The sequence below is a fragment of the Chenopodium album genome, chromosome 14 (assembly GCF_948465745.1).
Source record: "Chenopodium album chromosome 14, dcCheAlbu1.1, whole genome shotgun sequence".
Lineage (NCBI taxonomy): Eukaryota > Viridiplantae > Streptophyta > Magnoliopsida > Caryophyllales > Amaranthaceae > Chenopodium > Chenopodium album.
Genome location: NC_137847.1, coordinates 35,160,599 through 35,174,420, shown reverse-complemented (window position 1 = coordinate 35,174,420; position 13,822 = coordinate 35,160,599). Strand labels below are relative to the sequence as shown.

At 40.6% G+C, this 13,822-nt stretch overlaps 1 protein-coding gene across 3 annotated transcripts; it reads right to left on the bottom strand.

Annotated features, from left to right (window-relative positions):
* Positions 1-6,447: 6,447 nt before the first annotated feature.
* LOC145579170 (uncharacterized) lies at positions 6,448-11,815 on the bottom strand. 3 transcript variants are annotated; one of them, XM_081636429.1, is made up of 5 exons: positions 11,571-11,815; positions 10,456-10,630; positions 7,936-8,002; positions 7,732-7,819; positions 6,448-7,115 (listed from the first exon to the last, which is right to left on the bottom strand). In XM_081636429.1, exons 2-4 carry the CDS (start codon positions 10,628-10,630, stop codon positions 7,735-7,737), a joined length of 327 nt encoding a protein of 108 aa, XP_081492555.1. In that variant the 5' UTR covers positions 11,571-11,815; the 3' UTR covers positions 6,448-7,115; positions 7,732-7,734. The 3 variants fall into 3 exon arrangements, 2 of the variants coding, with proteins under 2 accessions (XP_081492555.1, XP_081492554.1); XR_014099070.1 differs by lacking the exon at positions 6,448-7,115 and adding an exon at positions 8,475-8,564 and having other exon boundaries at positions 7,527-7,819; XM_081636428.1 differs by lacking the exon at positions 6,448-7,115 and having other exon boundaries at positions 7,527-7,819.
* Between the last annotated feature and the right edge of the window lie 2,007 nt (positions 11,816-13,822).

Genomic DNA, 13,822 nt, shown 5'->3' with positions numbered 1-13,822 from the left:
AAAACCATAGACATAGGCACCCCGAACTAGGTGATGATATTCTTCCGGATGAAGGAGATGACGTCCTTTGTCTTGATGTTTTTTACCGCCTCAGCCTCTATCCATTTGGTGAAATATTCTACGGCAACAAAGATATATCACCGTCCACCTGATGCAGAAGTATAGGGCCCTAAGATGTCCATGCCCCACTTGGCGAATGGAATTGGGATATGGATGGCCATAAGGTCGGTGGCCGGACGGTGTATAAGTCATGGCATCTTTCTCCAGGGTAGGCCAAAAATTGCCCTGCCGCCTGGTTCTTTTTGCTCGCGACCTGCCGCCTATATGTGAGGCATAAAAGCCCGCATGTAGGTCTTCCAGGATTTCCTGCCCCTTTTCGGGGGTGATGCATTTTAAGAGCGGCTGTAGAAAGCCTTTCTTAAAAAGCCCTCCTTTACGAATTTCCAAATTGGCAGCATGTTATTTCAGTGCGGCTGCTTCTGGAGTTGAAACCGGCAGCGTGCCGTCTAGCAGATATGCTCGGATGCTGTCCATCCAAGTAGAAGTTAGGTCAAGTACTTTAATGGGATTTTCTTCAATGCTTCGCTTTTCCATTACTTCCCAGAAGACTGACTGAGGTGTGTCGCATGAGGCGGATGATGCTAGCTTAGACAGAGCATCCGCCTGATTGTTTTCGGACCGAGGTACTTAACTCAGATTGAATTCTTCAAGTGTCCCGGCCTCAGCTTTGACCGCCTATAAGTATTTGATCATAGCCGGATGGGTGGCTTCGTAATCACCATGGTATTGGCTCACGACCAACTGGGAGTCAGAGCAGGCGTCAATCTTAGTTGCCCCTATCGCCTTGCACATGCGGATGCCGGCTAGCAGGGCTTCATATTTGGCCTCATTATTTGAGGCCAGGAACTTGAACCGTAGTGCATGCTCGTACTTATCCCCTTTAGGGGACAGATATATAACTCTTGCACCACAGCCGTTCATAGTGGAGCTCCCGTCCACATACACTTTCCAAACCTGATCAGTATTATCCGGCGTAGCCAGCCTTATCATTTCGACAATAAAGTTGGCAAGTGCCTATCCCTTTATTGCCTTGCTTGGTTCGAAAGTGATTTCTAGTCCCTGTAACTCAATAGCCCATTTGAGCATTCGGCCTGATGATTCTAGGGTTTTCATTGGCCGCTTGATCGGCTGGTCAGTGTATACCACTACCGGATATGCCAAGAAGTAAGGCTTCAACTTCTTGACAGCCATGTAAAGAGCGAGGCTAAAATTTTCAACCATGGGGTACCGATGCTCTGCGTTCCTAAGAACGTGGCTAATGAAATAGACCGAGAGTTGGGTGTCGTCTCTTTCTGTAAGGACAACGGCACTAAGGGTATGATCCGAGACAGCCAAGTACATGTAGAGCGTCTCTTTGGGCAGAGGGCTGACCAACCTTGGCAAAGAGTGCAAGTGTTGCTTCAATTTTTGGAAGGCCGCCTCAGCGTCATCCCCCCATTCAAACATAGTCTTTTTCCTGATCGCCTAGAAGAAGTAGAGGCACTTGTCACCTGACTAGCTGAGGATTCTCCCTTGGGCCGCCAGACAACCTGTTAACTTTTGTACTTCTTTGACAGTGCGGGGCGACTGCATGTCAATGACCGCCTGTATTTTTTCAGGGTTTGCCTCTATCCCCCTTTGATCAATCAGGAATCGGAGAAACTTCCCAGACTCAACACCAAAGACACACTTCTTAGGATTGAGCATGACCTTGTGCCGCCTGAGTGTGGCGAATGTTTCTCGGAGGTCAACAAGGTTATCCGCCTGCTGCTTAAATTTGACTATCATGTCATCAATATACGCCTCCACATTCCTCCCAATCTGATTTGGGCTTTTTTACTTCGGCGGCTGCCGCCTAACTTCTTTCCTCGCCGTGATCTCTTTTCTTTTGCCGAATGGGCTTCTTCTTTGGATCCACGGCGAGTTTGTGGACAATAAGATTTGGGCTGATGCCTGGCATCTCTTCCACTTCAAAGGCAAAAATGACTTTGAATTCTTTCAGTAGATGGTGCAAGTCTGCACCCATCTTTGCAAAAGCAATCGCTCTAGACGACTATCATCTAGAGGAATATCAATGTGCTAACCAGTTGGCTGGGGACGGAGGTCATCTAACCGTTCCCCGATCACTGATTGCTATTGCTTTTCTTTTTTTACCACCACCAGCTGGTCAGTTTTTCTTTTCTTGGCGATTGGTGGGGCCGGATGATCATCCTTGATTTTATCAAGGTTTATTGGCTCTTTGCCCTGGTCGGCTGCAGTAGCCGCTGGTTTGACGTCCGAGACATAGCACTCTCGAGCCGTCTTCTGGTCCCCGTTCAGGGAGCCAACAGTTCCATCATCCCTTTCATACTTGACCAGCATGACAGAAGGGATGATATCGGCCTTGCACTCGTTAAGAGTGGGTCGGCTAAGAATGAGATTGTAGGCAGTCAGCTGTTCAACAACCAGAATCCGGATGGTCTTGTGCCGACTGTTACCCTTCTCTCCCTGCCGGATGAGAGACATCATGCATGCTATTCGGCCTATTTTTGAGGTTGGATAGGCATTTGCGGCTGATGATGTCAAAGGAGCTTCCCGTGTCAATCAATATGCGGCCAACTTTTTGGTTGGCAACTTTGCATTCTATGACTACAGGGTCATCATGCGGTCGACGGACTTTGCCGCTGTCCTTCTCGGTGATGATGACTTCGGGGAAGGCAGATGTGCAAGCCGCCTGTCCCTCTTCAACAGAATGAACCATCTTTCAGAGATGGTCCTTGGTGCCCCGCATGGTCGGGCCACCTCCGGCGACTCCGCCTGCTATAGTGTAGACTGGCTCCTCATCGGTTTCGGAACTACCAGTAGACTGGGGAGTCTTTTTGCTGGACTGTCCCGGATTCGCTTTAGAAGTCACTTTGGATTTCACATAGGATTTCAGCACCCCTTTGTCGGCCAGACGATCAAGCGTCCGCTTGAGGCTGAAGCAGTCGTTGGTGTCATGGCCGACATCCTCATGGTAATGGCAGTGCTTGTTTTTGTTCCGATTTTCAGCGGAACCTTTCATTGGAGTCGGCTTCTCCAGGGTCAGCCGATCCTTTATCTCCATGAGGATGGAGTAACTGTCCTTGTGGAACTCGTACCTTGGAACGTACGGTTTCCACTCTTTTTTCTTCTTCTAGGCCTGCTGATCGGAGTTATCAACCGCCCAGATCTCTTTTTTCTTTTTGCTCTCTTTAGGTTTTAGAGAAGGCTGAGCAGGCCGACTCTCTTTCTGCCTGTCAGACTTTTTGGAGTCCGACTGCTTATTTGAGGAGCAAAGTTCAGTTGCCTATATATAGGCTTCCGCCTCCATCAGGGCTCCTTGGAGGGTGAAGATTTTCTTGCGGACGAGGTCAAACTTGAAAGTCGACCCGTCCTTTAGACCTTTGAAGAAGTCTGTATAGGCTACCTCGTCAGACAGCCCTTGAATCTGGATTCTCACCATATTGAACCGCCTGACGTAGGAGCGCAGCCTTCTCTTTCTCCCTGCTGCACATTGCTCAGGTTGAGACTTGTTTTCTTTGCAGGAATGTTCATAGAGAAATTGGAAGCAAACAAGAACGCAAGCGTCTTGAAGCTGTTGATGTAACCAGCCAGCAGATTGTCGAATCACTGTTGGGCTATGCTCTTCAGGGTAGCTGGGAAGCAGCGACACCATGCGACATCATTTAACCCCTGTAGGTACATGAGGTGGGTGTATGCCAGAAGGTTTTGTAGCCGAAGCTGCCAGTCCATAGGCTGGTAATGGTATGCCGCCTGTCCTCCAAAGAAGGCAGGCTGGATGTAAGGCAAAGCAGGCGGCCTGTATAATGACTGGGCCATATACTGTGCCGAGTTGATTACATGGGGACCCGTATGGATGGAGGGGCCGCCTGACGGAGTCCCATGTACAGAGTGAGAATTCCTCACTGAGATATTCTTGAAGCTATCTGGATAAGTCGACGTGAACGCCGACTCAGACAGCTGCTGGTTCTTCTTTTGCTCGATGTAGAGTCGAGCATTAGAGAATGTCTTTTTACTGCCGTCCGGCTATACATGCCGGATGGCCTTTCTTTTTGCCGTCTCTGGGAAACGGTGTTTTGAGAGATCAATCTGGGGCCGAGCCTTCTCCTTCGTAGCAGGAGTAGGCTATCGATCCCTAACTGACTTAGCTTTCTCAACCTGAGCTGGATTTTTGGCCGACTATTCCTTCCTAGGAGTAGCCGTCCTCTTGGTGATTATGTCTTTGATTTCACCCTAGAAAGTGCTCATGAATTTCATGAGCTCATCTCAGGTGACTTGGGCTGATCTTGCTGCCTGAGTAGGATCAGACGGCTGCCTAGCGGGCTTGCTTGTACCCGCCTGGTCAACATTCCGCTCACGTCTTTCCTTGTGACGGATGTGTCTAGAGATGAATGACCCATCATGGGCCACACAGGTTTCGATGTCTCCATCGTCACTAAAATCATGGTCCGAATGGAGCTCTACTTCAACCGTAGGCCGGTTGTTTTCTAGAGGCGGTACAGGTTCTTGTGAAACCATCTCTGAGGTACTCTCCCCATAGACGGCGCCAAATGTTTCGGGTACTTTTATGTCCCTTGGGAGAGTTACGGCTCGAAGATAGGATCCGACAAGGGCGCCTGTACCTGCAAGATGAACGGAGCTCCGGATGATCGGAGGTCCGCCTCCGAAGATTAACTTAGTACGGATTCGGAGTAAAACGTGCTGAAATTAAGTATCTTCTCAGATTCCGAGATCAGGTGTTCTCTGTTTTCGAGAGCAATAAATGATGTAATGATTAAGACGTGACCCCAATTATTGGGGGAATCTCCCTATTTATAGGGTCCTAGAAAAGTGTGCCCTTTCCTAGGGTTTGATGACTTAGAAATTAGGGCAGCGCCGTTTTGTGGCTACATTGGGATTTGGGTCTTGAAGGCCGCCATTTCCCAGGTGCCATATCTGTATCACACGCTCATTGGGCTACTTGACGGGGTATAAATACCCAAATCAGGTGTGATTGAGCAATTACCTCCATAAGTTAATGTTAAGGGGGTTAGAAGTTTCTTAGGTCATGTAAGGTTTTTTCATCACTTTATCAAAGATTTTTCTAAAATTGCTAAAACACTAACTCAGCTTTTACTCAAGGATGCCCCATTTGATTTTACTGTCAAGTGTCTTGAGGCTTTTAACAGGATTAAGCAGGCTCTAATATCGACACCTAGTGTTTGTGCTACCGATTGGAATCTTCTTTTCGAGATCATGTGTGTTGCTAGGGATTTTGCATTAGGATCTGTGCTAGGATATAGAAAGAACAAAGTTTTGCATGCTATTTATTATGCATGTAAAACTTTGGATGATGCCAAAGTTAATTACGCCACCACGGAGAAGGAGATTCTTGCTGTTTTTATACTTTAGAAAAATTTAGATTTTATCTAGTTGGCTCTAAAGTTATTGTTTTCACTTACCATGCAGCTTTAAAATATTTAATAGCCAAGGCGAAAACAAAGCCTAAGCTCCTCTGTTGGGTTCTCTTGCTCCAAGATTTTGATGTGGAAATTAAAGACAAAAAAGGTGCAGAAAACGTTGTTATAGACCACTTGTCACGAATAAGGTATGATAAGGGTAAGGATTCTCTTCCTACAGATGATTCTTTCCCTGATGACCACTTGTATGCAGTTGTAGAGTAACACCCTTAGTATGCTGACAAGCGGAAAACTAGGTTGTTAACTAATCCTCCCTAAGCCAAACAAAATTTATAATCACTTTACAAACCTAAATACAAGTATAGAGGTAAGTCAAGGATCGAACCCAAAGGAACGGTTATGTTCAAGTGCTTTCAATTGGGCACCTAAGTTAAGTCGAAGTCAAGGGTAAAGAAGCTACCACTATTCAACTACCAAAACAAATAGGCAAACAAATGAAACACTAGGGAATAGGGAACAACAATTAATCATGACAATTGCAAAAACTTGGGTAAAACATGCTAATCAAAGGTTGTGAAGAGTAATGATTAGAGCTATCAATTGGAATCAAAGAGCTATCTCCTAATCGTAAAGCTAGTGGTCTCTACGAATAACAAACTAGGAGAATCACAATTCAATTCAATCGATAATTACAATTCCTAAATCAATGTGTCGTATCATTAGAAATCACAATGCAATCTAGCATAATTCTTAAGGCCTAATCAAATTACACACATGCAAACTTACATTAATCACATTAAATCAACACAATTCCCAAATTAATCACAATCAATCAATCATACAAGTTTCACCCAATCCCTAGCCAAACAACTACTTAAGAATCATGATCTAATCAACAAGTAACTACAAAAATCAAGAATCAACAAAATATGAAGAACAATTAAACTAATCAAGATCAAACATTAAAATCAAACCAAACAAACATGAATTAAACAAAGCCACAAAATGAGATAAAGTTAGAAATCCTCATTGATTGATTATGGAGATCTTCAATACAATTGTCACCTTGAATCTTTAATCTCTCAAATCCCCAATTAAATCTCTAACTTTCTCTCTCTAAATCTAATCCTAAACTAACCCTAAAACTAGAGAGAGAAACTCCCAACTAAACTAAAATTATGATTAAAATTATGTCTAAAACTTCTTACAAAAATAGAGTCAGAAATAGGTATTTATAAGAGGCGCAAAAGAGAAATCGAGCGAAGTCGGAAACAGGGAGAAGCGCCCGCACGGGCAGGGGTTCGCGCCCGCCCCCGCGCAAGGTGCATGCGCGCGTGCAGCTAGGCGGCGCGCCCGTGCTCATGGGTTGCGCGCCCACACTCTTCTGGGTTTCTTTGACTTCTTTGATGCCTCGTGCGCTTGCAAATGGGTTTTCGTGAGCTTTACTTGATGAACATTGGGGGTGGCAGTTTCCAAGGGCCTCCACAGTGGGTTCAACACCATTTTTCATGAGAGCGCGGCTTGAGAGTGCAGGAGCTAGAACTTGGAGCATCCACTTCCTTGCATCTTGAGCTTTCCCAATGCTATAAATTTGCTCCAAATTCATCTTCCAACTTTGTTGGCCACCAATATCAAGACCCAAACCTCGGACAATACCTACAACCACAAAAAGAGAGCAAATAAAGGAGAAAACACTAGAAAAACCATAAAAAGACAAAATAAGAGAGAAAAGGTAAAATAAAGAGAATATGCATAAAACTAAGAATTTATTAAGAAAGAAAGCTATGAAAAGATTGTAAAAACAACCTAAATACTCATCAGATGAGTGCCATAAATTAGGCCTGATCACGGATCGGTAATCCGATCCGAAAGGGGATTTTGGATCGGATATCCGTATCTGAAAATACGTATATTTGGTATTTGTATCCGATCCGAAAATTTCGAATATCTCCGGATATCTGAAATTTTTGGATCGGATATCCTACATCCGACTACCTTGATTACAAGTTGTTTTAAATGGCAAAATTGATTTTTTCTCATGTTATTCATAACATGAACAAAGAGAGATAAAATAGACCTGTAATTATCCTATCAAAAAAAAATAGACTTGTAATTATTGTCCACAACTAATTTTCGGAAAAAACAAAATAATAAAATTACAAAATACAAATAACCTACAAAATGCAAACTAATTGGGTAATTGCTACAAAAGTACAAACAAAGAAAATTTAAATTCCAAATACATTAATGTCCAAATGCTAAGAATACATACATTTTATCTAATACAAAAAAAAAAAAATAACAACGCCGGAAACCGATAGCGAATCAACAAAGTACGAGCATACGCCAAGTCAACAACTCTACAAAATATGAGATATCAAAATATTAGATAATCATAAGATAAATAAAAACAAAAAAGATGTAGAAATTAAACTATAAATTTTTAAATATTCAAACTAAAAAATTAAAGTATTACCTTCTAATACTATAAAAGTATTCATCAACGACGGAAACCGGAGGCGGATCAACAAGAGACGACAACTCTACAAAAAATACGATGAAAATACATTAGTAAAACAAATTTTACATAGCACTCTAAGTTATACTAATTAATCACACTTAGAGCAACATATCCTCTTTTTAGTTATCTCCATGAACTTTTTAGTCAATCTCAAACTAATGAAATATCATATGATTTAATCTTTCCCCTTGACCCCTTTATAACAGATCAGATCAAAGAAACCACTAACACTTACAACAGATAAACTGATCAGAACATACAAGATACAACAAATAAGAACATACAAAGAACATACACTTATAACAATTAAACTAATCAGAACATACAAAGAACATACACTTACAACAATTAAACTGATCAGAACATACAAGATAATACATATGAGACCATTCGACATGATTAAAAAAAAAAAAAAAAAAAACTAAAAAAGAGCAGATCAACTGAAGTCAGTTAGAAACATTTAAAATATTCATAAAAAAAGGAAAAAGTATTACCCTCTTCAATTTGTTGAATGTCATTGATACTTTATTTAATCATAAGTGGACCACGTGTAGTGCGCATCCAATCTTGTGCACATACCAAAGCTTCAACCATATGTAAAGAAAGTGAACTACGAAATAGATCAAGTACTCTTCCACCAGTGCTAAATGCAGATTCAGATGTAACCGTGGAGATCGGAATGGCTAATACATCCCTAGCCATAAAACCAACTATAGGATATATCTCCACCCGTTTTTTCCACCATCCCAAAGCATCAAAACTCTTACCGATAATATTAGGCTCTCTATCATCCATCAAATACTTGTCCAAATCACTTTTTTTTGTCAAAAACTATTTGTCCACCAATATCCCTCTCAAACTCATAATCAGTAACATCACTCCAATCATTATAGTTTTCTAAGTCTTTTGAGGTCAAATCAATATTTTCAGAAACACTTGACACATTTTGAGATTGTAAAGCACCATAATGTTCATACAAAGAATTCAAAGTTTCCATCACCATATCACCCAACTGGATGGCCTTGTCAGAATCATATTGATCATTAATATTCCACTTAACATAATGCATTTTACGTCTAGGGGAAAGCACAACAGCAACATACAACATCAAGTTAATGTTATCAACAGTTTTCCCAATACTTGTCATGCTTTTTCTTCATCCCATTGGCCATTGACCTTTCCTTAACATCAACACTTTCACACTTTTTTTTAATCATCTTGCCAATTGTGACAAGTTCTAACAAATACACATTAGTAGTAGCATGCAAAGATCCCGATAGTCTCAAAGTAGCATCATAAAAAATCTTAAAAAAGGGAATAAAAGAAGCAACACGATCCGAATCCATATCAGTAGGAACACCTGACATCTTTGTTAATTCAGAAAAAAATTTACCACCATTAGAATTTTCAAGCAAATCAAAAGCCTTACGCAAAATCAAAGCATACTCCAACATCAAATAAGCGGAGTTCCACCTAGTTTCAACATCCAAGCAAAGCTGACGTTTTGATTCAATTTGTTCTGATTTACACAATTTCTGAATTTTTGCAATCTGGCAGGTGAAGATCTAAATCAAACAACTTTACGCATTCTTTTTATTGATTCATCACATTCTTTCAAACCTTCTCTTACTATCAAATTAAGAATACGAGCTGCACACCGCATATGCACAAATTTACCCTTTAAAACAGTCCTATCTTTCCATCTTAGTAACCCCTTCCTCAAATATTGGACCCCTACATCATTTGAGCTGGCATTGTCTACGGTAATGGTCATTACTTTAGTAATACCCCACTCAAGCAAACATTTTTCTACCCCTTTACAAATAGCCTCACCTGAATGCCCACTAATTAGACAAAAATTTAAAATTTTTTGGTGCAAGTTCCAGTTGTGATCAATAAAATGGGCTGTTAAACACATGTATGACAGATTTTGGCAAGAGGTCCATGTGTCAGTAGTGAGAGAAATACGAGTAGAACACTTGCTAAAATAACTTTTCAGATTTTTTTTTCATCTAAAAACACACGATAGCAATCTCTAGCTACTGTAAAAACGAGAGGGGATAATGAAATTAGGCTGAAAAACAGACATAAAGTAGCAAAAACCGTCACGATCAGAAAAGCTAAAGGGTAACTCATCCATTATTATCAGTTTAGCAAAAGCCTTCCTACCCTCCTCCTGCCTAAACTTCCAAAATTCTAATTTACACTTTTTTTTTTCCACACTTGCATTATCACCTACACTAGCATCTCCTAATGTTTGCAAACTTTGCTCAATTTGAAAAGCAAGAAGCCTTTGGGATTTGTTCACATTAGGGGGGTATTCCTTACACCTTTCTAAGTGATTTTTCATAGCACTTGTACCCTTTCTAGAATCACCAGTAACATCAGCTTCACAGTACACACATTTTGATCTTTTATCCCTATCTTTTACTATTAACTCAAAATGATCCCAAAGCCAAGATCTTTTAGTTTTACCTTTTTTTTTCAGCTCCATCAGCATCACTAGTCGTGGTTGAAGGCCTTTTGTAACGGGTGGTTGTGGTGGTTTTTCAATTCCAGCATGCTCCTCAGTGGCAACGGTTGATGCTAAGGGCTCCTCCTCACTTAGTGGATTTGTTGTGTTAGCAGATTCTACAGTGGCATCATCCATCTAAAACACGTATTTTATAATTTAAATTAGTTGACAAAATAAAACTGATTGCTTATTTTTTTCAATCACAAGTTCTTTCACAAACTAATTTAAATCAGAAGTAGGAGCATAGGATGACACTATGACAAGAACGGAAACATAATGAAATTTTCTCCCAACAAAAGCATCAATCCGCTTTGATCCATAAATTACTCACACATGAGTAATTTATTAAAGAATACAAAAAATCAAGCAAAAATAGTGTCACTAGGCTTTCAAATTTTTAAATGGTGATGCATATAGCCATATATAATTAGAATTTATTTTTAAATCCAAGTTAGAAAATGCTTGATATAACAAGTACACAAACACTATTGAAAAGAACACAACATATCAAATTGTCATCAAAGTATCAAACTGCCTTTATTGAAAACAACTTATACTTCTCACAAATTGATAATCTTTCACTCTTTCACAACATATCCAACGAGCTTTAATTAATAATTGTCCAGCACACAAACACTATTGAAAAGAACACAACATATCAAATTGTCATCAAAGAATCAAACTGCCTTTACTTAAAACAACATATACTTCTCACAAACTGATAATCTTTCACTCTTTCACAACATATCCAACGAGCTTTAAATAATAATTGTCAAGCTCATTCATCTAACATAATTCGCCACAAATTCTCAAAGAATACGAAAGCATATTCACAATCAATACTAATTTTCAAGCCATACACCTCATTCAATATCCAAACAAATTTCCATATAATAAAAAAAATGCGAAGAAAAACTTAATTAAAATTTCTCCAAATTTAATCAACAACAACATAATTTAAAAATGAAGCACAACGAGAAGCAAAAGAACTAAACAATAGAAATTTAAAAACCCAATTAACTAATTAAAATTATAGATTATATGATTATATCAAAAGAGGAAAAGGGTTAATTACCTTGGTAGCTCAGGGAACTAGCCGTCTCTGGTGGAGGAGCAAGGAAACCCGTCACTTTCGGTGGAGGAGTGAGGAAAGCCGCCGCTTCTAGTGGAGGAGTGAGGAAAGTCGTCGCTTCTGGTGGAAGAGTGAGGGAAGCCGCCGCTTCTGGTGGAAGAATGAGGGAAGCCGCCGCTTTTGAGGGTTTCTCAGAGAGTAAGAGAGGATATTTGAGAAAAGAGAGGAGATAGAAGAGAGGAATGAGAAGAGAGAGACGGATATGTGAAAATTAGGGTAAGTTGGGTTTTTATCTTTTGGAGTTTTGGGCATATGGATATTGGATAATATTTGAAAATTTAAATATGGGTAAAAAAAACAGTAATTTTCGGATTTCGGATCGAATATCCGATCCAATATCCAATATCCAATATCCGACTTTATTTTTGGATATTCGGATATCCAAAATTCAAAAATTCGATATTCGAAATTTTCGAATCGGATATCCGATCCAAAAATGTTTACGGATCGGTTATCCTAAATTTTCGGATCGGGTGCGGGTCGGATCTTCGGATTATCAGATAATCAGATAGTTTTTCTCAGGCATACAATAAATGACACTCATCATATGCTGACTATGCAAATTATTTGGTGGGCGGCACTCTACCTCCCGATGTGTCCTACCAACAGAAAAAAGTTCTTTTATGATGTTAATTATTTTAAGGATGATCCTTTTTTGTTTCGTGAGTGTGTAGATGGATTATTTTGCAGGTGTGTTTCCGAATGGGAAGTTTACGGTCTTCTCACTAGATTCCAAACTCACCTTATGGAGGACATCATGGTCTTACCAAGACGGTTGCAAAGATCAAGAGTCGGGTTTCTATTGGTCTACCATGTTCAAGGACGCTCACTATTTTGTTCAACCTTGTGACTCTTGCCAGAGGCCTGGCAACATCTCGCAATGGCATGAGATGCCTCAAACTGGTATTTTGGAAGTTGAAATTTTTTATGTTTGGGGTGTTGATTACGTGGGACCTTTTCCTTCTTCTATATCCTTATCGCCATTGATTATGTATCCATGTGGGTTGAAGCCATTGCCTCACCTACCAATGATGCAAAGGTGGTCCATAATCTATTCAAGAAAACAATTTTTCCTAGATTTGGAGTCCCTAGAGCTATTATTAGTGATGGAGGATCTCACTTTTATGAGCGGAAGTTAGACACCCTTCTCAAGAAGTATGGTGTATACCATAGGACGGGTTTAGCTTACCATCCCCAAACTAGTGGCCAAGTTGAAGTTTCTAACCGTGAGATTAAGACTATTCTAGGGAAGGTGGTAGCAAAATCTAGGAAAGATTGGAGTGATAAGTTGGATGACACCCTTTGGGCATATAGAACCACATTTAAGACCCCAATTGGTACTTCCCCCCTTTAGACTTGTGTATGGGAAAGCATGTCACCTCCCGGTGGAATTAGAGTACAAAGCTTATTGGGCTATTAAAGAGCTCAATTTGGATGCTAAGTTAGCGGGAGAGAAGAGACTTCTACAAGTTAACCAATTAGTAGGTTGATGGCCTATGATAATGCACGCGTCTAAAAAGAGAAGACCAAGAAATGGCACGACAAGATGATCCTTCCAAGAGCATTCAAAGAGGGTGACAAGGTTTTATTGTTCAATTCTAGACTAAAACTTTTCCTAAGAAAGTTGAAGTCAAGGTGGTCGGGTCCTTTTACTGTGAAGAGGGCAAACAAATTTGGTTCGGGTCCTTTTACTGTGAAGAAGGCAAACAAATTGGGTTTTGTGGAATTATTTGATGAACATGGTGGTGAGTTTAAGGTAAATGGTCAAAAACTAAAGTTGTACCAACAAGGGGCTACGATTGGTGCGATTGTATTACTTCACCTAATCGATTCTGTTCCATTTTGATTGACATATGGTAAGAAGGTCGTCCGGGACCTAGATAAACCAGCGCTTTGCGGGAGGCAACTCGTATTTTCATGCATTTTACAGTAGATTTTTCCTTGCTTTTTATCTTTTGAGAGGAGAGAGAAGGGAATTTAATGTGTTTTAGAGTTTTTAGTATAGGTTGGAGAAAAAAATTAGCCAAATTTGAAGAAAATAGAAGAAAATCGGACCTCAAAGTGCTGTAGCGCGCCCGACAGGGCGCAAGAGAAGGGCCGATTGCGAAGGATATTCGCTTGACCGGGCGAGACTCCGCCCGACCGGGCGCGAGAGGAAGGTTCGAAAAAAATAAGAAATCGCCCGACCGGGCGAG

Bases quoted from the DNA above. Each gene is read 5' to 3' on its own strand.
- LOC145579170 (XM_081636429.1), bottom strand. From the start codon at position 10,630: ATGGATGATGCCACTGTAGAATCTGCTAACACAACAAATCCACTAAGT. The intron at 8,003-10,455 runs GTAAAACTAAAA...TATTTTTTGTAG, and splicing joins GATGGAGCTGAAAAAAAAAG to AGTTGTCGTCTCTTGTTGAT. The intron at 7,820-7,935 runs GTAATACTTTAA...CATATTTTGTAG, and splicing joins TACTTTTATAGTATTAGAAG to AGTTGTTGACTTGGCGTATG.